Source organism: Tiliqua scincoides, chromosome 5 (assembly GCF_035046505.1).
Source record: "Tiliqua scincoides isolate rTilSci1 chromosome 5, rTilSci1.hap2, whole genome shotgun sequence".
NCBI lineage: Eukaryota > Metazoa > Chordata > Lepidosauria > Squamata > Scincidae > Tiliqua > Tiliqua scincoides.
The window spans coordinates 75,283,931-75,310,768 of NC_089825.1; the positions used below are offsets into that span (position 1 = coordinate 75,283,931).

At 45.3% G+C, this 26,838-nt stretch overlaps 1 protein-coding gene across 2 annotated transcripts; it reads left to right on the forward strand.

The window, feature by feature from the left end:
* Positions 1–767: 767 nt before the first annotated feature.
* On the forward strand, positions 768–24,364 carry LOC136651507 (zinc finger matrin-type protein 1-like). 2 transcript variants are annotated; one of them, XM_066627972.1, is made up of 7 exons: positions 768–921; positions 13,402–13,508; positions 15,057–15,161; positions 15,428–15,596; positions 16,094–16,360; positions 17,342–17,441; positions 23,109–24,364. In XM_066627972.1, the coding sequence occupies exons 1-7, from the start codon at positions 822–824 to the stop codon at positions 23,914–23,916; spliced, it is 1,656 nt and encodes a 551-aa protein (XP_066484069.1). In that variant the 5' UTR covers positions 768–821; the 3' UTR covers positions 23,917–24,364. The 2 variants fall into 2 exon arrangements, with proteins under 2 accessions (XP_066484069.1, XP_066484070.1); XM_066627973.1 differs by lacking the exon at positions 13,402–13,508 and having other exon boundaries at positions 845–921.
* Positions 24,365–26,838: the final 2,474 nt, after the last annotated feature.

Here is a 26,838-nt window from a genome sequence, read left to right on the forward strand (position 1 = left end):
CACCTCCCATGACAACAGCACTTTTCAAAGGACTCTGGCAGGGAGGCTCTGCCTCACCTACCTCACCAGCCACCATGCATGGGTTGACTGTGCTTGAGCTACTCCCACGGTGGCAGTGCTTTTTGAAGGACTCTGGCGGGGAGGCTCTGCCTCACGTGCCTCCACACCCACCATGAGTTGGTTGACTGTGCTTGAGCACCTCCCGCGGTGGTGGCGCTTCTTGAAGGACACTGGCAGGGAGGCACTGTTTCACCTGCCTTCCCAGCCACCGTGTGTGGGTTGAGTGTGAGTGAGCAGCTCCCACTGAGTGAGTGAGCAGTGAGTGAGATGGTGGTGCTTCTCAAAGGACACTGGCGGGGAGGCTCTGCCTCACCTGCTTCCCCAGCCACCATGTGTGGGTTGAATGTGCTTGAGGACCTCCCACGGTGTTGGCGTTTCTCGAAGGACACTGACAGGGAGGCACTGCCTCACCTGCCTCCCCAGCTGCTCAGCTCCAGCAGGTTCTCGAGAATCCCTCCTCCTGCCCCGCCCACAGCCTCAAGGGCCAGAACGCTCCTGCTCCAAGCAGAGGCCAAACACCGGGTGCGCGCGCAACTCTCGCCCATCTCTATTGGAACAAACAACCAGAGGGCGGGTGCCAATCAATCAAGGGAAAGTGGGCGGGGCAATGGGAGAGAGGCGAATCTGATTGAGTCCTGCCCAAAGACTGGCGGAAGTCAATCGTAAGGGCGGCGTGAGGAGAAGACCCCTCCCTGAGAGGGCAGCTGCTGCTTAGGCGGGGCGGGGCGGGGCTTGCTCTGCTCTGCTCCACTTCCCCAGTCATGGCGGTGGCAGCCACTGCTGCGGGGCGGGAGAAGGCAGAGGGGGGAGGGGACGCCACCCCCCCTCCGCTGCCGCCACCCCCCCGCGGTCAGAGAGCAGGTGAGTGAGCGAGTAGCCAGCCAGACCCCCCAGGAGAGGCCTTCCTCCAGACCCGCCTCAGCCAGCCAGCCAGCCAGGAGGGGAGGGTGAGGAAGTGACGCAGAGGAGGCTGGGAAGGGGGCCCTGATGGGCTATGGGCTCTGAGAGTTGAGGGGGGGTCTGCCTGGGAGCTCCTTGGAAGGCTTCCCCAAGCCAGGCTCTGGGGGAATGGAGGGGGATGGAAGGAGGACGTGGCTGGAGCAAGGCACTGTAAGCAGCTCATCGCAGGCCTCATGCAGGTGATGGGGGGGGGGTTACCTGTGCAGAAGCTCACCTGAGTAGCCTACTCCTAGGAGCGTGGAGGGGCTGTTTGTGAAGCATCCCCACTGCTTCTTGTTTGGCTCATTCGAGGGGGCTTCTACATCTACTTCAGCATTATTCTGCTCACCTGTACACTGATTGACCAGATGAGCGCCCACGCGCAAGGTCTGCACTTGCTCTAGTGCAGTGTTTCTCAACCTGTGGTACACCAGTAGTACTTGAGGTGGTATGTGAGGGACCGCTGGACATCTGCTGCCTGGGAGCTAGACAAGTGGTGCGATGTGACAAACATCGGTAGGGGTCTTGGCTCAGCGGGCAGAGCTCCAAAGCATGCTTTTCACACACTCTAAAAAGCCCTGCTTCCCCCCCCCCAGCACAGTGGCGTAGCTGGAGGGGGCGGAGGACTCGCTGAGGCTCCCTGCCAGGCTCAGTGCTCCACCCCTCTCCAGCTGCGCCACTGCCCCAGCCTCCTGTGACAGCCCAGCTCCTGTCACAGCTGACCTCTCAACCCAGAAGCAACTGGCGATGATATCATCACCAGTTACTTCTGGTGGTACTTCTAATAGGTGGATCATGCGAAGTGGTACAGTGGGAGATAAACATTGAGAAACGCTGCTCTAGTGTAAATCTTACATACTACAAGGAGAATATGGGCAAGTAGTTCCCTTCCCCCCCCCCTGTGTTGAATTTATGTTCTTTTTTTAACTTTCCATCTTACACTTCTGGCAAAAACACAAGGTGAATTACACCCAAAAAATAATAAAATAAAGTAAAGCCATGAGCTTGAAAGTGAGCATTGCAGTCCCTTTGTGGTAGAAGCTGAGTGGAATTAGTTTCTGTGACATACTGCAATGACACAGTGGGCTTCAAAGGGAACACGCATGGACAGGGTGGAAAAATCTAGTTTCCCAATGAGTGTTTAGCTGCACAGACTATCATGTGTTGGACTCCTTAATGCAACCGAGGGCTGCATGATTCCTACCACATGGTAATTGCTGAAAACCAAAGCACATAACATGAAAGTTGATTATCCAACAATCCATCCACAGAGAAGCAAATTTGGGTACCTCTAAAATGTGGTGAGAGTTTTCTCCTTTGCAAGACTTCCCAGGCTGTGAGAATGTTATGATAGGAGGGTTCAAATATTGGAGAGTGAGGTTTTAAATCTCAGTGAAATGTGCATAACAAAACTGTTCATCTTGCCAGGAACTGAAAATCACTTTAAGTCCTGTCTTCTTTCTTATATGAAGCTGCATGTTGAGTCAGACAGTTGGCCTATCTAGGTCAAGATAGTCAAGATAGAGTCTCAACCAAGACTCTCCAAGGTCTTTACCAGATCTGTTCTCTAGCCAAAATGATAGGGACTGAACCTGAGACTTTCAAATGCAAGGCATGTGCTCTGCTGCTGGACTAGGGGCTCTCCCATTTTGGCACCTTGGCATTTGTTGTTTAGTCTTAGAAAATTTCTGGAGTTTTCAACTCACAAGTGGGATATTCTACAGGAAGCTTTTATATTTTCCACTTTGGGCAGGTGAGATTTGGTGCTGCAGCTTCAGGTAACTAATTTAAAGCCAGAGTTTGAACCTCTCTTTTTGAGGGATATGGTTTTTCTGCATATTTCAATGAGACATGTAAAATCTCACTCAGATTGTCACAGTTTATAAATTAGTAAATTATTATTCACATCCCAGTAGAGATTACACTTGCCTAGTAGTTTTTTTAAACACTTCTTTTTGCTGACATTTACTATCCTCACTATTTGAGATGATGAAAATATAGAGACAAGGTAGTGCAATTCTGTCACTGTAATAAAAGTTCCCACTTAATTTTCTATCTCTTATTTGTATTGAGTTGAGCGCATTATTCCCAAAGAGGAGTGGTTGGTTTGTTTTTAAACTGAAATCTATTACTATATGGTATAGTTCTTCATGAATTAGCTAGCACTGAACAACATATTAATAGGGCAGTGGTTCCCAAATTGTTGGGACCCACAACACCCCTGGGTGTTGCATTCAAAGTGTGTGGTGACTGGTGATGACATAGTTGCCAGTCACTTTTGGTTTCAGAGGCCTGAAATGCCTCCACATAGTGGTGTAGCTGGAGGGGGGCAGAGCGCTCAGTCCGGCGGGGAGGCTCAGCAGGGCAGGCAAGCGGCAAGTGGGGGGAGCAAAACGGAGTTGTGCAGCTCCGTTTTGCTCCCCTGCCGGGAAGGGGGGCTGCTTGCCTGCCTCGCTGAGCCTCCCTGCCGGACTGAGTGCTCCGCCCCCCTCCAGCTATGCCACTGCTTCCACAAACAGTGGTAAGAGGCCAGGGAGGGAGGGCTTTTCCTAGCACACATTTTTTGCATGCTGGCACTCTTCCCGCCACACTGAGCCTCCAACAGCTGTTTGGAGCATTGCATTGTTCCTGCCAGGGCAACAGACAGCCCCTGACACCCCAGCCAGTGCCTCAATGCACAGTTCGGGGATCCTTCATGGAAGGAACATGAAGAAATATACCTAGGAAATATCTGTATCTGATGTGCAGCCCCTTGGAGGTGTTAAGTTAGTACATCAGCACTTTTTAGTGCCTTCTTGATTTCTTAAAATTTATAAGAGAAATGTATACTATTGAACTCTCATCTTTAAATATTTGCAAATATTCTAACACAAGGAAATTGCTAAGTAAAGCATTGAATGAATTTGAACACAGTATAACATTTAAACTGCACTAAGGCTGCAGTCATGCACACGCTTACCTGGGAATAAACTGCACTGAACCTTGTGGGGCTTACTTCTAAGTAGGCAGGCACAAATTTTTTTCTTAAACAGTTTCTTTTGTAATCAAATATTTTAGTTCAAACACAGTTTACTGTTAAAAAAAACTTCTGAGATTTTTGTACTGCTTAAAAGATTAACATGGCATACATGTTTAGTGTTTACCAAATGTAAGTCAGACAAGCAAATCAGATCCCAGTTTATTTAGGACACTGGAAAATATTCCAATTTAGAATTTTCAGAAAAAGCCAGGTTGCTGTTTAAAGACTTGTGTGCACTCAATGGGATCTTAACTCTTTTTTTAACAAGCAGGCACACCCCTTTCCCAATAAATATACTGATTTTGAAACTCCTCTGAGTTTCAGGAGTGGTTTACCATAATCTGAGTGGTCTTCTGTTAGAAAACTAAAGTCCAAAGTCCATCTTAAGTACATGAAACTAGTCCCATGGTTCCTTGGCTTTATGCTTACATATTATGACCAGGGTCCAACATTGCTTAATCTTGGATTCTCTGTCTTGACCATAAATCTAAATTTGCGTTTGAAGTTGTGAGCCTTTCAGTGTTTGCAGGTATGCTCCCCATAAAGCTTTGCTGAATATCGTTACTAGCTAGGTCTGTTCCTCACATTCCAAACAGGTACATTAGAGTGGAGATGATTTTACAAATTGCAGCTGGAAACACTAATGAGGTAAAGAACAGAACAGATTTGTTTAATTTCTTAGATGGTTACACTGATGCTGAACAAATGTTATTTTGTGTGTGAGTTTAGAATTGAAATAATCTTTGCTAAAATGGTAAGCATCTGTATAGCACTATTGAGTGCTCAAAAACATTTCACATGTTATTATTTATTTCAGTATTTATATACCATCTTTCTTGAAGACTCATAGACTTGAGGCAGTTTACTCAGGCAGTCTGACCAGAAGCCCCATTTTCTCAAATGTAGTTTTTATTCTATGAGAGAACCTCATAGAATCCTCCATTTCTTCAGATGTTTCCTTTCATGGTGCATTCATCATCCTGGCTGCACAGCTCTTGCACTTTCAAGCTTCCACAGATCCATATGTGATCTTGTTTTAATCCTTGCAACATATCTTGTAGGGCAGTTCAGTATTATCCCCATATTGCAAACAAAGGAGTGAAGCTGAAAGTGATTCTCCTAAGACCACTTAGGGCCCAGTTCTATCCAACTTTTCAGCATTGATGCAGCCACAATGCAACCCTGAGCTAAGGGAATAAACATTCCCCTTACCTTGAGGAGATCTCTGTGATGGCCTTCCCTCTGCAGAACGCAGCACACACCCTGTTGGCATGGCTGCATCAGCAATGGAAAGCTGGAGCCCCCAGGGAGTTCATGGCAGAAGGAAGATTGGAATTGGGTTCTTCCAGATTCATAGCTCAGTCTCTTAGCCGCTATGCTATACCAGCTCTCAACAACTCTCTGTTTTATCATTGTACTATTTCAGAGTTGTTTGGGGGAGGAGTTTCCTAGCTAGCCCAAACAATAAGCCTTAAACATTGTAGGGTCAGCGTATTTTGGGAAATATCTGCTCCCATATCTTCTCCCGCACTTCCCTTTGTCTTGAGATCTGTAGAGGAGGCTGAGCCTCCTTTAGCTGATGCCATGGTATAGTAGCTAGGGATCATTGGAGGTTTGTCATTAGAGAAGTTCTGACTTTCAGAGGTTATGACATGTAGGACACAGCCTTCTCAACTATTGCACCAAGACTTTGATTCCCCAGTCCACAGTGGTTTCTGCCACTGTGTTAGAACTTTCTTGTTTCAGTGGGTTTCTGGGATGGGACAGATATTTAATTTTCCTGCTGTGCTACTGTTCTGCCAGCTGAGCCACTGTTCTGCCAGCTTTATTTTGGCCTGTATCCAAGTGATGCCTAACTAAACACTATTGTAAGTTAGTCGTGACTCATTGTCTCATCTGTTTCAGTGGTGCTTAGTCGAGGTTCACTTTCTTTGGATACAATACTTTCACTGTTGTCTTTTTTTTTTTTTTTTGCTTTTGTTTTAGTAATGTATTTTTTTGTGCGTGTAATTTTTTTGAAGGCCATTATGGATATTATTTTAAATTTAAAAAGGCGAAATAAGTATACATTTACAAAAATCTACACTAGTCTCTTAATTGATAGTGTTAATTAAGACAATGTAAAATTAGTCCCTGAAAGTTTGAGAACTGCAGCCAGAGGGGATCTGTTCCAGGACACCCCTGGATACCGAATTTCACGGATAATGAAATCTTGTGTGCAAGTGTAAAGTAATGTAAGTGTAAAGTAATGCACTTTGGGGCAAAAAAACAAAACTTCACATATAGGCTAATGGGTTCTGAGCTGTCTGTGACAGATCAGGAGAGAGATCTTTGGGTACTGGTGGACAGCTTGATGGAAGTGTCAACCCAAATTTCTGGTGGCTTTGAAGACGGCTAATTCCATGCTTGAGATCATTAGAAAAGTTATTGAGAATAAAACAGCTAATATTATAATGACATTGTACAAATCATTGGTAAGGCCACACCTGGAGTATTGCATCCAGTTCTGGTCGCCACATCTCAAAATGGATATAATGGGAAAGGTGCAGAAGAGAGTGACCAAAATGATTACTGGGATGGAGCACCTCCCTTACGAGGAAAGGCTACAGAGTTTGGGGCTCTTCAGTCTGGAAACAAAGTCCCAAGGGGGACATGCTTGAGACATACAAAATTATGCAGGGGATAAAGTGGATGGGGGGGGGTTCTTTTCCCTGTACAACACCAGAACCAGGGGACATTCACTAAAATTGAGTGTTAGTAGAGTTAGGACAGACTAAAGAAAATATTTCTTTCCCAGCATGTTACATGCTGGGAAAGAAATATTTTCTTTAGTCTGTCCTAACTCTACTAACACTCAATTTTAGTGAATGTCCCCTGGTTCTGGTGTTGTCTGATTAGTCTAATTAGTCTGCGGAACTCCTTGACACAAGATGTGGTGATGGCATCTTGCCTGGATGCCTTTGAAAGGGGATTGGACAAATTTCTGGAGGAAAAGTTCATCACAGGTTACAATCTATGATGGGTATATGTAACCTCCTGATTAATAATGATAATAATAATATCAAAATATTAAAATAAATGTGAGCTTCCTGGCCCAGACAAACCCATGCAGACATGGGGAGAATGTGCAAACTCCACACAGAAGTGGCCCTAACTAGGAATTCTTTTTCTCATTGACTTTTTAACAAAGCAAAACAAGTTTAAGTGAGGATTTGCGGTATATAGAAGCAATTTTTAAAAGACTGTAATATCCAATCCAATATGAATATAGTAAACTCATACTACTAATACTCTACTAATTACTAGAATTAGTAATGTAACTTGTAGAGTTCTAGATTTGCAGAGCTTGTAGGCTCTGTCTCTCCCCATGGTGGTTATTCCATGCAATGGTCTCTGCCCCAAGAGACCATGCAGTATAATGACAACCTTACTGCAGTTGGATGCCTTGAGCTAGATCAGTAAACCGAGCTAGGTCTCAAACTGTGGGTCAGGACCCACTAGGTGGGTCTTAACCAGTTTCAGCTGGGTCACATAGCACCTAGTGCAGCCGTCATTGAAAAGATAGGTTTGGTACAGACCTGGGCATGGCTGGAGAGAGGCATGGTGCTTTGCCCTGAATAGGTGGGAAGATGGATTGCTGGAAAAGGGAGGGCTGTGTGGTTGAAGAAGGATCCAAGTCTGTTAACTTTGTTGGTTGTTTTTTAAGTTTTTTTTTTTGCTTTGACTTCTGAGCTCGAATATTGAGTTCCAAACTATGCAAAATAACAGCACAAGAGCGCTGTGTAATGGGCCCTTTGGCTGATTAAGTTTTGGTTTGAAGCCTAAATTGATGATGTCACTTCCAGCCATGACATCACTTCCAGGTTAATGACATCACTTCTGGTAGGTCCTGACAAGTTGTAAAAACTGGGTCCTGGTGCTAAAAGGTTTGAGAATCACTGAGCTAGATAGCTTTATTGGCAGGTTCATTTAATGGTCACTGGGGAAAGCCCCTGAATGAGTTTTCAGGGTTTGCCTTTTCATTCTTTGCTGTTATTGCATCAATTCCCTTTGGCCTTCCTCCTTTCTGTAACCCATCAAAGGAAATGGTGTTGTTGCCCTGGGAAACAACACTTTTGGACACTTGGGTCTTGCTTGCTTGCTTGCAAGCTGTGGGGCTTGTCCCCTGCAGAGCGACCTAAACCTGATTTGTAGACATTTCTGCTGGCATGATGCAAGAGCCACTGCCATGTATCCCTGCCCCAAGGCCCAGCTGTAGTCTGGGAGGAGGGGCACCTTTTTGGATGGCCCCTGGCCAGTCCTGAGTCCCACAGTTTTGGCCAGCCTCTCCTCATCCTATTTTCCACCCCTCAGCTCCTTTCCTTTCCTTCCTTGCTCTTTTGGTCTTCCTTCACCTGCCCTTGCCAGTACCCTACTCCATCTGCATTTCCCCAGTTGCTCCACCTCCATCACCTCTTGTCCTCTCATCTCCAGTACTGCTCTGTTCCCCTTGTCTCCTCTCTCCACCTCCAGCCTTTCTTCTCTGCTTTGTCTCTCCCCTCCCCTGGTTCTTTCCGCCCTGTATTTAAATCCCCTCACCCCTCTCAGCTCCACCACTCCTCAGTATAAGTGTCAGCTGGGATCTCCTGGCACTGTTGACCCTTCCCAGTGACTTCAGGGATCAGAGGAGAATTAAATAGGGCTGGCAGAAACATCCCAGTTACAATGGTTTGTGGGTCATACTGTTAATAAACATAAGAAAACCCTGGATTGTACCAGAGTCCCATCTTGTCCAGCATCCAGCAAGGCTTTTATGTTAACAATTTGCTGAAAGTATTTTTAGTAATAGAATCAATTTGTTTGTTTTTCCTTGAAAATCTGTTTTTCCTTGATTACTATCAGTTATTCCTAAAATTTGACCCAAAGCAGATATGTTCTGCTGTTTTAAGGGAACAAAGATGTGATGAGAGTATTTCTGCAAAATTTTGCATAGTCCGTACTTCTGACATTCAGTCTGCATTTTCTGTCATCCTGAACTTTTATATACTCAGGTCTTGCAGACAAATGTAAGAGAAAATAGGCCAGAGACTATGGAGAAGACCTTTTATTTTATTATGCTTTTTATTCCAACCCTGCCATGTTTCCCAATTGATCTGAATAATCCTCAGGGTTAGCAAATAATTTTCTTGTTTTTCAAATGTTTGAGACACTGGACTGGTTCAAATATAACAGGAAGTCATGGTTACCTACTATGTAAACAAGTATGTCTCCCCATCCCCTTTCGCACATGCACAAAGGGAAGGGAAGCCATTTCCTTTTGCTTTCAAGTAAGCCACAGTTCTTTGTTGTGTATGAACTCAAGGAACTGTGGCTTAATTTAACCCACCATTCCCTGAATTTATATATTAATGTAACTGTGGATTATGTCAGAACCAAATAAATGCTTTCCCTTTCCTGTGTGTGACAGATGGGAACCACATGAGCTCAAAGTCTCACCGGCATAGCAGAGAACCATGGTTTCCTGTTAGGATGTTGAACTGGGTCACTGGGATTTACTTCACAACACAGTACATTTGGAAAGAGATTGTTGTGATACAGACCCCATTGGTCCATCTTGCCCTATATTGTTTTCTGTAATTGGCAGTAGCTCTCTAATGCCTCAGGAGGAGGTGTTTGGCAGACTGCTACCTCAGGTTACTTAAGTCATTTCTGCCCAACATTTCATATATGCAGCAGGGATCAAGTATGTACACCTGTGAGCTGGGTAGAAATTGGTTAACTAAATATGCCAGACTTTGAAACATGCCAAAGCATGTTTAACAAAGCATTGGTTAACTAAACATGCCAAAGCATGTGCATTGAATAACTTGAATAATAAATGATATAGTAACATCATTTATAACCCTTTGCCTCAGAAGTCAGATTTCCCCCCCCCACACACACACACACAATTCTTCACTTAGGAAAATAGGTTTATCTCAGTGTGTCTGACAAATGGTTGTGATTCTGTTTTAAGAGGCTATGACGTAGATTTTAAATTCAGATTTTGTTTTAAATCCTATTTTTAGCTTAAGGTGTCACTGATTTTTGATATTTATCTACCCTGCAGGCAGTCTTTTCTTGGTTGAGTGTACCTTTATTGTACATACATTTCCAATTGTATGTTTTGGTGTATGCAGTTTCAGCCCCTGCTTTGGTGGAGTTCTGGAACAAAAACTCTGTGAGGGTCTCCCCATGATCTGCTCCCCCATGCTTTGGGAAGTGCATGGGCATGCCAACTGCTCTCTTCCCCATGACGCCCAGGAATCAGATAGCAGACAGATACAAGTCTGCTACAGCGGGGACAGTGAAGGAGAACTTTTACCTGTCTGCTGCCCAGTTCCCATTTAACTTCCTAGCTAGGCATCATCAGCAGTGCTCACCTGAAAAGACTAACCAGGTAGTGGATGAGCAACAGTTTTCCTTTGCTGCTGCTGCTTTAGGAGTGGCAGCGCAAAGGAGGAGCCATGTCTGCTGCTGCTGTTTGTTTCCCCAGCCTGCTGTCACCATTGAGCCCTGGTGACAGGTGATGGCAGGACAGCATCCCCACAGACTTTGGCTTACAGTGCAGCAGTGGGAAGCAGAAACGACTTGCAATCTTGAGGCTTGGCCAGGCATATCTGTATGCTCTTGTATGAGCATGGCCCCCTGACATTTATCCCATGTGTGTGGACTGAAAAATGGGAGTGTGAAAATTGGTAGTAAAAGCCAATCTCACTTATACCTAATATATACCAGTTTTATACTTTCATGTGGTCTCTTCATAGATTGCCTCTGCTTTGAGGTATATGCATAAGCCTTTTACTGGTGAGAAGATAGAGAGCTTTTCATTTACACTTTTAAAAAATGTGGTCTCTACTGTAAGGCAACAGAGAGCTTGCTAAACATGGCACAAGGAGTCATGGGAGGCGGGCAGTATGCAAAGCAGGGGTCTTATCCTATTTATCTTTGCTTATTAAATGCAGTGGCTAATATTGGTCATAACCATCTCCAAGCTTGATATGCCATTAAAAGTGATGCATATTTGTGCTACATTGTGGAAAATCTAACATGATACATCATATGATATAGTGGGATTTGTACCTCTGTAAACAGCAGAAATAGAAGCATCACAATTAAAAATGTGTTATGTGAACTAACACAAAAGGGCCCAAGCAGTACATGTGACTTTGTTCAGCACCAGCTAGCAAACATGTTTTATATAACGTGTGATGCAAGGCGAGACGAAGTTTTCCTCTGATTTCTATTTACCACCAAAATAAACCCTAACTCTAGCACAGGGGTGGCCAACCTGGACCTTTAAGAATTTTTGTAGAGGAGGGAATTTCAGCAGGTACAGCCTGTATCTTCTCACAGAGGACAAGCTGCAACTGCTAAAATTCCTTCCTCTACAGTTGTTAAAGGTTCAGGAGTCTAAAGTTGAAAGGTTGGCCGCCCTGCTATAGGCTCATAATTCCCTTTCACAACAGCCTTTATGAGGTCTTCAAAGCCATTTCAATAGTATTTGCTCCTCATACTAAATAATGAACTAAAATGTTTTGCAAATGACCCAGTCATTTGTCACTTGCAAAAAACATTTTGCAAGTGGCAGATCTTCCTGTGATTAGAGCATTATGGACAGTGAACCATTGTGATACTTTGTTGTAGTTATAGAAAAATGTTTAGTTCAGAGTAGCTTGTCTTCTCATCAACCCTTGTTATATTTAAATAAGGTTATTTTACTCTGGAGATTTCCAAGAGTAGGAGCTAGATTTAAAAGACTTCCAATTAATGCATTTGTATATTCTGAAAGCCGAAAAGAAATAAATATTCTGAAAGCCGAAAAGATGTGTGCCATATGTTGAGCACACATCTGGATGCTGGAAGCTTTTCTGTTCAAACATCCAGACTTAAGAGCATCAAATTAGAAAATATGTCAGGTCACACAGAGGCAGGACTTTTTGAGACGGTGCTTGTTTTTGACCAAAAACTGTGCAAAATGTTTGACATACAAATAATGAAACTATATTTAGTTTGTAAAAACCCTAAATCCTCTGGGATTGTTTTTCTAACAGAATAAATTACTGTTTAAATAAGTTTGAAAAGACCCAACTAAACATAGTTAAGGGGGGCAAACAGGCAAAATGGGGATGACATGAGACTGCTGCAAACATCAATTACCCCAGCAATATCTAATAAAAGATTACACATGCCATGATGTCATAGGCTCAGAGTTCCCTACTGCCAAGTGAGGTGGTGGAAACTGACATGAATTCACGTCACACATCTTTTCCCCACGAGATTTTTCGTGTTTGGCAGCAATGCAGAATGAATAGAAGACATGGTGTTTCCATAATTCCCAGCATGACTTTACATTCCATGTTTTGTTTGTGATGACCGAGCTATGGAGCAATAAGGATGCCTTGAATTCCTTCTGTGGATGCGTTTGTTGAGCTCCACATTCATTGGATTGGGATCACTTTGGTAGCTTTGCTTTGACCTGTCCTTCAAAGTAGACTGTTGTCTACCTGCAAGTAAACACACGCATGCTGTCCTGTTTCAGTTTCATAAGGCTCAATACATTTTCCTTGTGAGCTATCAGCTTGTCATTATCACAACCCACCAAAGATCGGGTCACAACCCATGGTTTGGGAACCACTGGTACACACGTACCCGTATTTCAGAAAACCTATTATTCTCACAGCAGTTGTAATGTGTTGATTTTTTTCAAGCCTCTCCCTTGGGATATGTCTGTCATATTGTGAAATGGTAAAGAGATTTGGCACAAAACTTTAGGCCTAGTTCAGATGCTTCTTTTTAGAAAGTGTCTCCTTAATTCATTATGTAAGTTCCTACCTGGCAATATGCATGTATATTGTAAAGAGTTATGTTGTTAGGTGTGTGCAGGCTTGGCAGCTTCTCCTTTCCTCTTTCTCCCTCTAGCCCCTTTGACCAGGCTGCAGTACTCTGGCTGCTGGAGCTGAAATACAGTGCTGCTGTGAATGCTGCTGTGAAGGAATACAGTGCATTAGTCCTTCTTAAGGAAAATAGTGCTGCAGTCATAATCTGTGTGTGCTCCCTCTTTCCTTCAGCCTTGTAAACAAGGAATGGTAACGCACACATGTCTTAGCACTCCTATTTCTCATACTGGAAAGAGACCACCTAGGTGCCTGTCAGGGCTCAGACAAGTAGTGGGAGGTGATTAGTCATGCAGTGGAGAAAGCAGCACCAATACCTTCTGTTGCTTGCCCTCTGGTTAAGTGAACTCCTCTAACCCCCTCTTCCACCATCTTGCATTTAGCGTTTCCAGCATGACTCTCATTAAATAAAGTAGATCACTCTCTGTACTGAGTATTGACTGCTATGTCCTAACCTTTTAACTTAAGATGATACGTTGGATGAGTTGACAAGAAAAGAACTTTGCACTGACACTTTCTGTAAAGTTTGTGGGGCAGTGTTGCAGTTTGAAGCACAAAGGATCTCGCACTATGAGGTAAGCACATGTGTTTTACAACACGCACTCCGGTCTTACTGAAGCAGGGGGATGTTTCATGGGTAGCCACTACAGGGTCCACTTCTTTGGGAGGAAAGAGTACTGGAGACTTACAGCATTTTTGTTATGTCCCTGTATTTACAAATTGAACAAGTAGGCACCCAGACAGACTGTGCTAAGCTCTGAAATCGTATCGGTGTCTCCAAAAACAAACAGCATGCTCATGGGGATCTTCCTACCATCAGCTGCAAAAATGCAGACTTCTGTCCCTGGCTAAATTTCTGCCACAAATATCCAGACAGAATATTGATCTCTGTCTCAATGTTGGCCGGGTAGAAGTCTTCATGAGTTGTATCCAAATCATCTACCTCTCAGTGCTGATTGAGGAAACCTATTTATCTGTTAGCTAAACAAAAGATTAGAAATAGGCCAGCTCCACATAATAATATCCCATATATGTAAATTTTCCATGCTGTACTGTGTTACAGAAAAGTTGCTCCTCCTGGTCCTGAACATATTCTAATGTGCAGTTTCATCTGCAGTGTTGTTGCAGGTACACGCTACAAATGGACATACATCAATCCATATAAAATGTTTTTGTTGGTTTGGTGTAAGTTCTGTTGGCACTAGCATGTTAAAGACATATAAAAGCATGTAAAAGTTCAAGACAATGTAGGTCTGATGCAAGAGTTTTAAAACTTTCTAATACAACTTGCATTTTAATTTCCTTACCAATATTTTCCCCTTAATATGTAGTTGACCATGGCAAAAATGGAGCTCCTTATCTTTTCTCTCTTTCCCAGAACACTCTTTGGTTTTATCCCTCCTCCAATCCATTTTGCCCCTGATGATTTTTCCTTTATCTGGTCATTTATCCTCACAGACTTTCCACTACCAACTATCCACTATTACTATCACTATTAACTATCCTTGGCTTCTTCCTGTTTCCTGCCCAGAGAGCTTTTAGCCTATGGACCCATTTCCCAAGGAAATTTTCTTGCACAAGCCCAGTGCCAAACTGCAGGAAATCGGTGCACTGCTCTTGCATAGGTCCTATTCATGTTAATGGGGCTTGTGCAGAACTACGTGGAGGAGGTATGCCACCTCCATCTACAGTGTCTGACAACCAAGCTGCTGTATTCATCAGCTGTGAATAATGAGAGCCAGTCCAAATGTATCCTCCTCTGGTTCTTCCCCCTTCCTTTGAAACTTTGTCTCTCTTTCCAAAGTATGCCAGTGTTGAACTTTGAGTGTCTTCTGAAAGTTACATGAGTCATTTTGATTAATATCATTTAAAAAATGTAAATAAGCACTGCATGTTCAGAAGTAAATGCAGAATTATTTCAAAGTATGTGATATATAAAAATTTTCTTGTTTTATACTGCAAATCCTGCTGAGTCCTGTTGTTGTTGTTTTTTAAAGTCTTGGCATCTGGAATTCTGTTTCTTTAGAAACATTTCAGATGCAAATTCGAATCTTTACTCATTTTCTGTCAAATAGGAAACTGAAGGTGCTCTCTGATTTAAAACTACTGCCTGTCTTTTCCAGGGCAAGAAGCATGCTCAGAAGGTCCGGCTGTATTTAAAGATGCGCAGTGAGACTGAGGAGGGCCAAGATCCCAACCAGGAGAACAGACAATGCATGAATTTCCAGGTGATGTTGCCCTTCTACAGCATTAGCAAAGCTGTTCCATGGATAGTGGATGCCTGAAAAGCAGTCACCAGTGATCTGAGGCATGGAACATGCTTTTCAACCCCAGCATGCAACATGGGACCCCCTTGTAATCTCTGACTGTATTTCCTCATGTTTTCCCTTCGCTCCCCCCCCCCCCCGCCCTTGGGAGAAAGAGATAAAATCATAGTGGTTTGGGCACAACTCTCCATCTGAACACATGGATTAAATGGCTTCTTTGGTTTCAGGTGGACCCCAAAGTGGACAAAAACACATACTGCAGGCTCTGCAACATGATCCTCACATCTCCAGTTGTTGCTCAATCCCATTATCTGGGAAAGATTCACGCAAAGAAGCTGAAGCAACTCGCAGCAGAACAGGCTCAACCATCTACACCGAGTATTCAAGCAGAACCTGGTGAAGACCCTGTGGTTTTTATATCCTAAGTCCTACCTGTCCTTCTTTCAGAGCAAGGTGGCAAAATGCTGGTCATTTAATCAGAGAAGTGATGTGTCAAAGAACAAGTCACATGAAATTTTCCACACTTTCCCCCCCACACACACCCCCAGGCCCTTTCATACAGTGCAGAGGGAAAGGAAGAGGGCAGTGACTAGGCTTTTTAACCAATCATTTGCAGGAGAGGCTTGGCCCCTGATCACGTTCAAGGTAACCCATCAATACCACTAGTTATTAACCAGGGAATTTAATGTACTTAAAATTGTGTTGAGGGAGCAAACTCATTCTTCAGGTGGTCCTTCTTGTGATTCAGAGTTACAAGGATTACATTTAATCTTAATGTAACATCCTGAAGACAATAGGGACACTGTTTCTTTTCTTTTTCTCAGCTATTTCAGTGGAGAGATATTCCATGTAAAGAGCTTCTTTAAAACATTCTTCATTACACTTTGTCCTAGGTTCTTCTGTGACTCCAGCACTGCCACAGTCATCTCTTGAAAAGGCCTCACAGGAGATTGATGCTGAAGACCCACCTTCATCCTCTAGCACCTCTTTGGATTTAGATGATCCAGAGAAGTACTGTAAGCTCTGCTCAGCCCCTTTTAACAATCCCCTGATGGCCCATCAGCACTATGTGGGCAAGAAGCACAAAAGGAATGAAGCACGTAAGAAGCTGATCGCTGAGATAGGAACCAAGGCTATCCCTGTGGAATCCAAGGCCAATGGTAAACAAGCAGCATGGATCAGCAGGCGCCATATGTTTTTTTAGTATATATTATATTTTTGTTTTTATATGTGTGTTGTAAATGACTACATAAGAAAATCCCTGCTGGATCAGATCAAAGGCCCATCTAGTCCAGCATCCTGTTTCCCACAATGACCCACCAGCTGTCTCTGGGAAGCCCACAAGCAGGGAGAAATCTCCCTATAACAGTTTAGAGGCATACTGCCACTGAAACTGGAGATATCACACAACCATCCTGACCAGTTGCTATTTGACAGACCTGTCCTTTATGAATTTGTCCAATCCTCCTTTAAAGCCATGCAAACTAGTCACTATCACCATATTTGGTAGCAATAAAGTCCACAGACTAATTAGGTACAATTTGAAGAAGTACTTGCTTCTGTCAGTCCTAAATTTTCCACCATTCAGTTTCATTGGATGACCCCTGGCTGGTTCTAGAATTGAGGGAGAGGAACATCTCTCTCCCTGCCATGCGCAATTGTATAAGTCTCAGTCATGTCTTCACTTTCCCCCAAATCACTTCTTTTCTAAGCTAAAAAGGTCACAAACCTTGCAGCTTTTCCTTGTAAGGATTATACTCCAGCCCTCTGATCATTTTGGCTGCACTTTTTCCAGTTCTGCAGTATCTTTCTTGCAGTGTGGCAACCACAACTGTTTGCAGTATTCCAAATAATCATTTTATTATACATAAAATAAATCAATGTGATGACTACACCACTACATATGGTAGGTGGAGCTCTGAATGTTCGAATGTTCCCTCATTAAAAAATATTTCTTGCCCATCGGAAGTTAGAATTTCAGTGGAAAGGATTCCAGTGTTTTCTGACATGCCAGTTTTCAATGTGCCGAATTTTTTTTTTAATAATGTGAATGAGTAGTCATATATTTCGTTCTCCACCTTTTTGTTCCAGCTCTTTAATTTTTAATCTTTTAATTTTTAACTCCTTGTATTTCTTTTTAGCGGTTGGGGTTGGCAACTATGTGTGCCCCATTTGCAGCATCAGCCTCACATCCATAGAAATGTACCAGTCTCATATGCAAGGAAATAAGCATCAGGTTAAGTAAGTATTTTCCTAGTTGTTCATAACGGGTTCTGGAGCTACATTCACAGATTGAGGAACGTTGAGGAACAACAATGGAGGGGTGTCTGTCGAGCTTGTTTATTACATTTATGTTGCCCATTTATCCAAATGTTGCCCATTTATCCAATTGACAAGTATCATCATCATCATCATCATCATCATCATCATCATCATTTCCTATAATTATTTTCAGCAAAACAAATTCTCAATCTCCACCTAAAATACTGATGCTCTGGCATCACTTTCCATATCAGGATTGTTTCAAATGTGGAAAGTGGAAGAGATTCCAACCCTAGAAAGGTTGCCTTCCATGAAGCCAGCAGAACAAAGTTTGCACTTAAACAAAACATGGACTCTATGAAGTCCCATATATGGGTTCTGTGCCTGTGCCAAGAATTTGCCCCACTCTCTTAATAATAATAAATAATAATAAAACTTTATTTTTATCCCGCCCTTCTCCCAAAAAGGGACCCAGGGCGGCTAACATATAAAACAGATTAAAACATAATTTCACAAACAGATAAAAACATATTAAAAAACACATTAGCAGAACCCATAAAAACAGTAGTCAGAAGAGTCAGAATAAAAGAGCATAAAACAGCAGTTCTTAGAGGAATCGGGCCTGTAAAAAAGCAACTAAAAGATATATAAAAGATGTTAAAAAGGCCATAACGTCAGAAGGCTTGGTTAAACAACAAGGTCTTCAGGCCTCGCCGAAAGGTCTCGAGGGAGGGAGCCATTCTCAAGTCAAGGGGAAGGGAGTTCCACAACGTTGGTGCCACTACTGAGAAGGCCCTATTTCTTGCCGCTGCCCCACGTACCTCCTTAGGCGGCGGCACTTGTAAAAAGGCCTTCTCTGATGACCTGAGAGGACGAGCCGGATAGTACGGGAGTAGGCGATCTCTAAGATAACCTGGCCCAGAGCAGTATAGGGCTTTAAAGGTCAAAACCAGCACCTTGAATTGGGCCCGGAAACGAATGGGCAGCCAATGTAGCCCCCGGAGAAGCGGGCTGACAGAGTCAAACCGCCTAGCTCCAGTGACCACACGGGCCGCCGCATTCTGCACTAATTGCAGTTTCCGAACCGTCTTCAGGGGCAGCCCCACATAAAGCGCGTTACAATAATCTAACCTCGATGTCACCGTAGCATGGATCACCGTGGCCAGGTCTGCACGATCCAAGTACGGACGCAGCTGGCGCACCAGCCGAAGCTGAGCAAAGGCCCCCCTAGCCACAGCCACCACCTGGGAATCCAGGAGCAGCTGTGAGTCCAGGTGGATCCCCAAGCTGCGGACCTGCTCCTTCAGAGGGAGTGCAACCCCATTCAGAGCAAGCTGATAATCCAGCACCTGCATCGAGGATTTCCGAACCAGGAGAGCCTCTGTCTTATCCGGATTTAATTTCAGCTTGTTAGCCCCCATCCAGATCCTCACTGCTTCCAGACAGTGCTCCAGGCCCTCAACTGCCACCCTGGAGTCTGGAGGAAAGGAGAGATAAAGCTGGGTGTCATCAGCATATTGATGACATCCCACTCCAAACCCCCGGATGACCTCTCCCAGCGGTTTCATGTAGATATTAAATAGCATGGGGGACAGAATTGAGCCCTGTGGCACCCCGCACCTCAATGGCCAGGGTGTCGAACAGGCATCCCCCAGCACCACCATCTGGGACCGACCTTCCAAGTAGGAGCGGAACCACCGCAAAACAGTGCCTCCAACTCGGCCAATCAGCCCAGAAGGATACCATGGTCGATGGTATCGAAAGCTGCCGAGAGGTCCAGCAGGACCAACAGGGACGCACTCCCCCTGTCCAGTCCCCGGCGTAGGTCATCCACCAAGGCGACCAAGGCAGTTTCCGTCCCAAAGCCCGGCCTGAAACCAGATTGAAAAGGATCCAGATAATCCGCTTCATCCAAGACCCTCTGGAGTTGGGCCGCCACCACCCGCTCAATTACCTTGCCCAGAAACGGGATGTTGGAGACTGGCCGATAGTTGTTCAACACAGTGGAATCCAGGGAGGGCTTCTTCAGGAGGGGGCGAACCACCGCCCGCTTCAAAGCAAGCGGCAATGTCCCCTCCCCCAAAGAAGAGTTGACCACCCTCACTGTCCACTCAGCCAGTCCACCCCGGGCAGCTCTTATCAGCCAAGCTGGGCAAGGGTCAAACAGGCAGGCAGACGGCCTCACACTCCAAAGGAGTCTGTCCACATCCTCAGGCTGCACAAGCTGAAAAGAATCCCACAACACTGGACAAGCAGTTGCCAGGGGGACATCATCAGACATTGTCAATGTGGCATCCAAGTCGTAACGAATGCGATCAATTTTATTTGCAGAATGTTGCGCAAGTGGAAGAGATTCCAACCCTAGAAAGGTTGCCTTCCATGAAGCCAGCAGAACAAAGTTTGCACTTAAACAAAACATGGACTCTATGAAGTCCCATATATGGGTTCTGTGCCTGTGCCAAGAATTTGCCCCACTCTCTTAATAATAATAAATAATAATAAAACTTTATTTTTATCCCGCCCTTCTCCCAAAAAGGGACCCAGGGCGGCTAACATATAAAACAGATTAAAACATAATTTCACAAACAGATAAAAACATATTAAAAAACACATTAGCAGAACCCATAAAAACAGTAGTCAGAAGAGTCAGAATAAAAGAGCATAAAACAGCAGTTCTTAGAGGAATCGGGCCTGTAAAAAAGCAACTAAAAGATATATAAAAGATGTTAAAAAGGCCATAACGTCAGAAGGCTTGGTTAAACAACAAGGTCTTCAGGCCTCGCCGAAAGGTCTCGAGGGAGGGAGCCATTCTCAAGTCAAGGGGAAGGGAGTTCCACAACGTTGGTGCCACTACTGAGAAGGCCCTATTTCTTGCCGCTGCCCCACGTACCTCCTTAGGCGGCGGCACTTGTAAAAAGGCCTTCTCTGATGACCTGAGAGGACGAGCCGGATAGTACGGGAGTAGGCGATCTCTAAGATAACCTGGCCCAGAGCAGTATAGGGCTTTAAAGGTCAAAACCAGCACCTTGAATTGGGCCCGGAAACGAATGGGCAGCCAATGTAGCCCCCGGAGAAGCGGGCTGACAGAGTCAAACCGCCTAGCTCCAGTGACCACACGGGCCGCCGCATTCTGCACTAATTGCAGTTTCCGAACCGTCTTCAGGGGCAGCCCCACATAAAGCGCGTTACAATAATCTAACCTCGATGTCACCGTAGCATGGATCACCGTGGCCAGGTCTGCACGATCCAAGTACGGACGCAGCTGGCGCACCAGCCGAAGCTGAGCAAAGGCCCCCCTAGCCACAGCCACCACCTGGGAATCCAGGAGCAGCTGTGAGTCCAGGTGGACCCCCAAGCTGCGGACCTGCTCCTTCAGAGGGAGTGCAACCCCATTCAGAGCAAGCTGATAATCCAGCACCTGCATCGAGGATTTCCGAACCAGGAGAGCCTCTGTCTTATCCGGATTTAATTTCAGCTTGTTAGCCCCCATCCAGATCCTCACTGCTTCCAGACAGTGCTCCAGGCCCTCAACTGCCACCCTGGAGTCTGGAGGAAAGGAGAGATAAAGCTGGGTGTCATCAGCATATTGATGACATCCCACTCCAAACCCCTGGATGACCTCTCCCAGCGGTTTCATGTAGATATTAAATAGCATGGGGGACAGAATTGAGCCCTGTGGCACCCCGCACCTCAATGGCCAGGGTGTCGAACAGGCATCCCCCAGCACCACCATCTGGGACCGACCTTCCAAGTAGGAGCGGAACCACCGCAAAACAGTGCCTCCAACTCGGCCAATCAGCCCAGAAGGATACCATGGTCGATGGTATCGAAAGCTGCCGAGAGGTCCAGCAGGACCAACAGGGACGCACTCCCCCTGTCCAGTCCCCGGCGTAGGTCATCCACCAAGGCGACCAAGGCAGTTTCCGTCCCAAAGCCCAGCCTGAAACCAGATTGAAAAGGATCCAGATAATCCGCTTCATCCAAGACCCTCTGGAGTTGGGCCGCCACCACCCGCTCAATTACCTTGCCCAGAAACGGGATGTTGGAGACTGGCCGATAGTTGTTCAACACAGTGGAATCCAGGGAGGGCTTCTTCAGGAGGGGGCGAACCACCGCCCGCTTCAAAGCAAGCGGCAATGTCCCCTCCCCCAAAGAAGAGTTGACCACCCTCACTGTCCACTCAGCCAGTCCACCCCGGGCAGCTCTTATCAGCCAAGCTGGGCAAGGGTCAAACAGGCAGGCAGACGGCCTCACACTCCAAAGGAGTCTGTCCACATCCTCAGGCTGCACAAGCTGAAAAGAATCCCACAACACTGGACAAGCAGTTGCCAGGGGGACATCATCAGACATTGTCAATGTGGCATCCAAGTCGTAACGAATGCGATCAATTTTATTTGCAGAATGTTGCGCAAACACGTCACAGTGGCTGACCGTGTATTCCTCCTGGTCCACTGGTGGGGCCCGATGGAGGAGGCCCCGCACCACACGGAACAGCTCTGCCGGACGGCTATCAGCAGACGCAATGGTAGCAGAGAAGAATGATTTCTTCGCTGCTACCACCGCCACGGAGTAGGCTCTGTAATGAGCCTCTCCTCTTCCCTTGAGAGGAGTTTACTTCCCATCTGTCCATATCTCAAGAAAGGGGGCTGTCTACTTTCTGATTCTCTCTCCAAAAACAGACAGCAGTAAACCATTAACAGAAATTTGGGAGCAATGCCTAGCTTACTGATAGGCAAGAAGGAAGATGGGATAGACTTTGAATCTGGACCACTATTTCCCTCCCACTGACTTGATGCTTTCAAAGAAAACGTTCTTTGAATATCTTTTTAAATGTTAAGCAACTGTGCTGAATTATAACTTGATGAAATTCTGTCTATCACAACAGTGGCCCAGATTGCACTATACCTTTTCCCTATCAAATGAAAATGAGTGTACCTGCCTACCCAGTATTCTGGTGTCACCACAATCCCCATACATCTATGCAAGGGCTGGATGGTCCACAGATGGCTGCACTCATAGGCTAATATCACAGTCACTTACTGCATCTGTTTTGGGGGATCAACTGTAACCTTTTGGCTTAAGTGCTTTGGATTGCACATATGTAGGCTTTCTTCAGATGTTAAGTCCCTGTAGGGCCAATGCCAGGAGAGAGGAGAGAGCACACATGTGCTTCCCTTCATGCCACAGGCCAGACTGTGGGAGAGATATACAACCTGGCCCAGTCTGAGAACAGAATCAGGCATCTCCTTTGCATCCTGAATATTATTTAAGAATTAATGTTCTCTGAGGTGTGTTTCTTAGCTGTGTTAAGTGGGCAAAAATAGGTTGAATTTACTAACAATGCTGTTTTATGCATGTCTGCTACTTACTCCCAGGTATGCATGTATAGGATCGCAGTCTAAGGCTCCAAATCACATACTAGGAAGTAAGTCTCACTTAACTCCATAAGATTTACTGCCAGTAAACATGATTTAGGTTAGACTGCATTCATCTAGGTAGTGCTATGATGGAACTGAGGTCATTTAGTCATCATTTTGACCCAGAACTGCATTTATTTCTCTCCCTAGTCAATTCATTTAGATGAAATTATGTTACATTTCTTTGTCTATTTTTACAGTTTATTTCTGTTATTTTTGGTCCTTGTAGAGAAACTATGATTGTCAATTTAATGAAGAACTCCAGAAAAACATACACGTCCTTCCAGGATGAATTAGCAGATTACATTAAAGTGCAAAAAGCAAGAGGACTGAAACCCAAAACTCAATTTAAAAAACTAGATGAGCAGTTTCACCATAAAGAGTCTGAAGCCATCAGTGGTCATGAGGAACCTTTTGCATTTGACCAAGATACTTTTTCCTGTGATATTTACCAACCAGATCACCATTCAACTCATACACCTTCACATTATGTTGAAAACAGATTGTCACATTGGTCACCAGCTCACAAGGACCTGCTAAAACTACAAAATGCACCCATGTCTCAATGCAACACAGAATGTTTTTCAGAAAAGCCGGTATCTCAGTTGGTCACCTACAAAAGTGATAACTATGACACATCATCTGCTGAATCCAGTGATGACTGCAGGCCCATGTGTTCAGACAGTAGCTTCACCTATTACAGGAGGCGCCGGAAACTGCCAAAGATGTACAGAAAGGAGAAAGAATGTATGGGAGAGAAAGAGGAGAACTCTTGCCCAAAAATGGCAAGGGCCAAAAGACCACAGGACAGTGAAGAGGAGACAGACTTGGGAAAAGATGGCAATAAGCAGAAACGAAGGAGAGATGATGCAGTTTCAGCAGCTGAGCAGAAATCCAAGCACAGTAAAGACAAAGGAAATAAAGGTAGTTCTTTTGAGAAGGAGAGCAGAAGACACAAGAAGGAGAAAAAGAAGGCCAAAGTCAGAGGACCGACAGAGGAAGAGGTGCTGTGGGACGAGTGTATCCTGGGATTCTAACCAAGATTTTTCTAATGTGTGTTCCTTTGTAGTTCCTTTGTAGTCATGGTTCACTTCTGTGTTTCAATCAGTGCTTGTTTTCTAAATGGCCCTTCCAAAATAATGGGTGGGTGATGGGTGTGAACAAAGCACCGAGAAAGAACTTGAACTGAGATTCCATAATACATTCTGAAACATAATAGGACTTTTTCAGGAGTGCAATTAGGCACAATATAAAATTAGTATGGAATATCATTCCAACAGCATTTAAAAGTGAATAAGGCACATAGTTGCACAGTGTCTCAAATCAGAACTCTACCTGTGTTGCTGAAAGCCTTAAAATGAAGTTGAAAGTATGGGAAAGGGGCTGGGGTTTGTTCCAGTTCTTAACAATTGTTGTCCCATCCAGTTCTGAAAGTAAAAGATGAAATAACCCATTAAACATTCAAATGATAAGTTATCAAATAAATGTATTTTTTTTTTGATGTGCTCACTGTCCTACTCCTGTCTGCTCAAAATGCAGATATCGTAACTATTTCATTTTTATTTTGAAGATCAGTACTATGTACTGCAATTACTGGCTTCTTTTAAGCAGATCCACGTTATGTGTAGCAGAGGTCTGATACACTGGCTTCTTCATGAGATTGAGACATGATAAGGGCGGGGAGACATGAGACAGCAGCAGGGCGAGGAGGCCAGGGCCCCATACACTGCCCTTCCTCTTCCCTTGAGAAGAGGGCTGCTATCCAGTGTACAGTTTTCAAAAGGACCCCTAAATAAAACAACAACAACAACAAAAAAAAAGCTATGCAGTCAGACAGCCAGCAGCAGAGTGGGGGCTATCCAGTGTTCTGCATCGAGTGCCACATGTATGATTATATGCCTCTGGGCCATAAGTCATGGGTGTGTCCTCGGTGCAAGGAGCTCCAGGGTCTCAGGGAACGCGTCCGCTCCCTTGAAGCCTTGGTGGCCGACCTGGAGAAGCGCAGGCAGCCAGAGGAGGACCGTGGGGAGACTTCTGGGGACGATCAGGCTTCGTCCCAACCTCAGGCGTGCAGCTCCTCGGCTGCCCGGGTGGGAAGTCTCGGGACTGGAGGACGTCATCCTGGAGAGGAGGGAAACAATCCCCTAGGGGGGATCCCTTCTCCAGGGGATGGGCCCGTATCCGAGCGCACTCGGGATACTCCTCGGCAGGAGGGGGGTCGGGGGCTTCTTGTAGTGGGGGATTCGATTATTAGAAACATAGAGAGGGGGGTTTGCGACGGATGTGAGGACCGCATGGTGACTTGCCTGCCTGGTGCGAAGGTTGCGGACATCACTTCTCGTCTAGACAGGCTAGTAGACAGTGCTGGGGGAGAGGTAGCGGCTGTGGTGCATGTCGGCACCAACGACGTGGGCAAGTGTAGCTGGGAGGTCCTGGAGGCCAAATTTAGGCTTTTAGGCAGGAAGCTGAAAGCCAGGACCTCAAAGGTAGCGTTCTCTGAAGTGCTACCTGTTCCACGCGCAGGGCCAGCTAGGCAGGCGGAGATCAGGGGTCTCAATGCGTGGATGAGACGGTGGTGTAGGGAGGAGGGGTTTAGATTCGTTAGGCACTGGGGAACGTTTTGGGACAAGCGGGGCCTGTACAAGAGGGACGGGCTCCATTTGAACCAGAATGGAACCAGACTGCTGGCGCATAACATTAAAAAGGTGGCAGAGCAGCTTTTAAACTGATCCCTGGGGGAAGGCCGACAGGAGCCGAGGGGCATCCGGTTCGGGACTCCTCATCCCTATGGGATGAGGATGGGGAGGTTAGAGAACAACAAGACAAAGGCAGGGTAGGAGAAGAAATTGGGAAAGGTAGGGAGATGGGATGTGATAGACAGTTTGGCACAATGAGAGGATGCGGGGACAAAGGAGCGAATAAGCAGCCCATCCTGGGGCATTTCGTGTATAAATGCTTTTATGCGAATGCCCGAAGTCTACGAGCAAAGGTGGGAGAACTGGAATGTCTGGTGACAAGGGAAAATATTGACATAGTGGGCATAACGGAAACCTGGTGGAATGCGGAGAATCAGTGGGATACCGCAATCCCGGGCTATAAACTCTACAGGAGGGACAGGCAGGGGCGTGTTGGAGGTGGGGTGGCCCTTTATGTTAAGGAAGGGATAGAATCCAGCAAAGTAGAGATTGAAGGTGGGTCCGACTCCACCGTAGAATCTCTGTGGGTTAAATTACCAGGCTTGAGCAGCGATGTAATACTGGGGGTGTGCTATCGTCCTCCAGACCAGAAATCTGATGGGGACCTTGAAATGAGGAAACAGATCAGGGAGGTGACAAGGAAGGACAGGGTTGTAATCATGGGGGACTTCAATTATCCTCATATTGACTGGGTCAATTTGTGTTCTGGTCACGATAAGGAAACCGGATTTCTTGACGTGCTAAATGACTGTGGCTTAGATCAGCTAGTCACGGAGCCCACCAGAGGACAGGTGACTCTGGATTTAATTTTGTGCGGTACGCAGGACCTGGTTAGAGATGTAAACGTTACTGAGCCATTGGGGAACAGTGATCATGCTGTGATCCGTTTTGACGTGCACGTTGGGGGAAGAATACCAGGCAAATCTCTAACAAAAACCCTTGACTTCCGACGGGCAGACTTCCCTCAAATGAGGAGGCTGGTTAGAAGGAGGTTGAAAGGGAGGGTAAAAAGAGTCCAGTCTCTCCAGAGTGCATGGAGGCTGCTTAAAACAACAGTAATAGAGGCCCAGCAGAGGTGTATACCGCAAAGAAAGAAGGGTTCCACTAAATACAGGAGAGTGCCCGCATGGCTAACCAGCCAAGTTAGAGAGGCTGTGAAGGGCAAGGAAGCTTCCTTCCGTAAATGGAAGTCTTGCCCTAATGAAGAGAATAAAAAGGAACATAAACTGTGGCAAAAGAAATGTAAGAAGGTGATAGGGGAGG

What these genes read in the sequence shown, in the direction of transcription:
- LOC136651507 (XM_066627972.1), top strand. Translation starts at nt 822, where the DNA reads ATGGCGGTGGCAGCCACTGCTGCGGGGCGGGAGAAGGCAGAGGGGGGA. An exon ending in GAGTATTCAAGCAGAACCTG is followed by an intron (nt 15,597 to 16,093) that starts GTGAAGACCCTG and finishes ACTTTGTCCTAG; the next exon opens with GTTCTTCTGTGACTCCAGCA. An exon ending in GGAAATAAGCATCAGGTTAA is followed by an intron (nt 17,442 to 23,108) that starts GTAAGTATTTTC and finishes TGGTCCTTGTAG; the next exon opens with AGAAACTATGATTGTCAATT.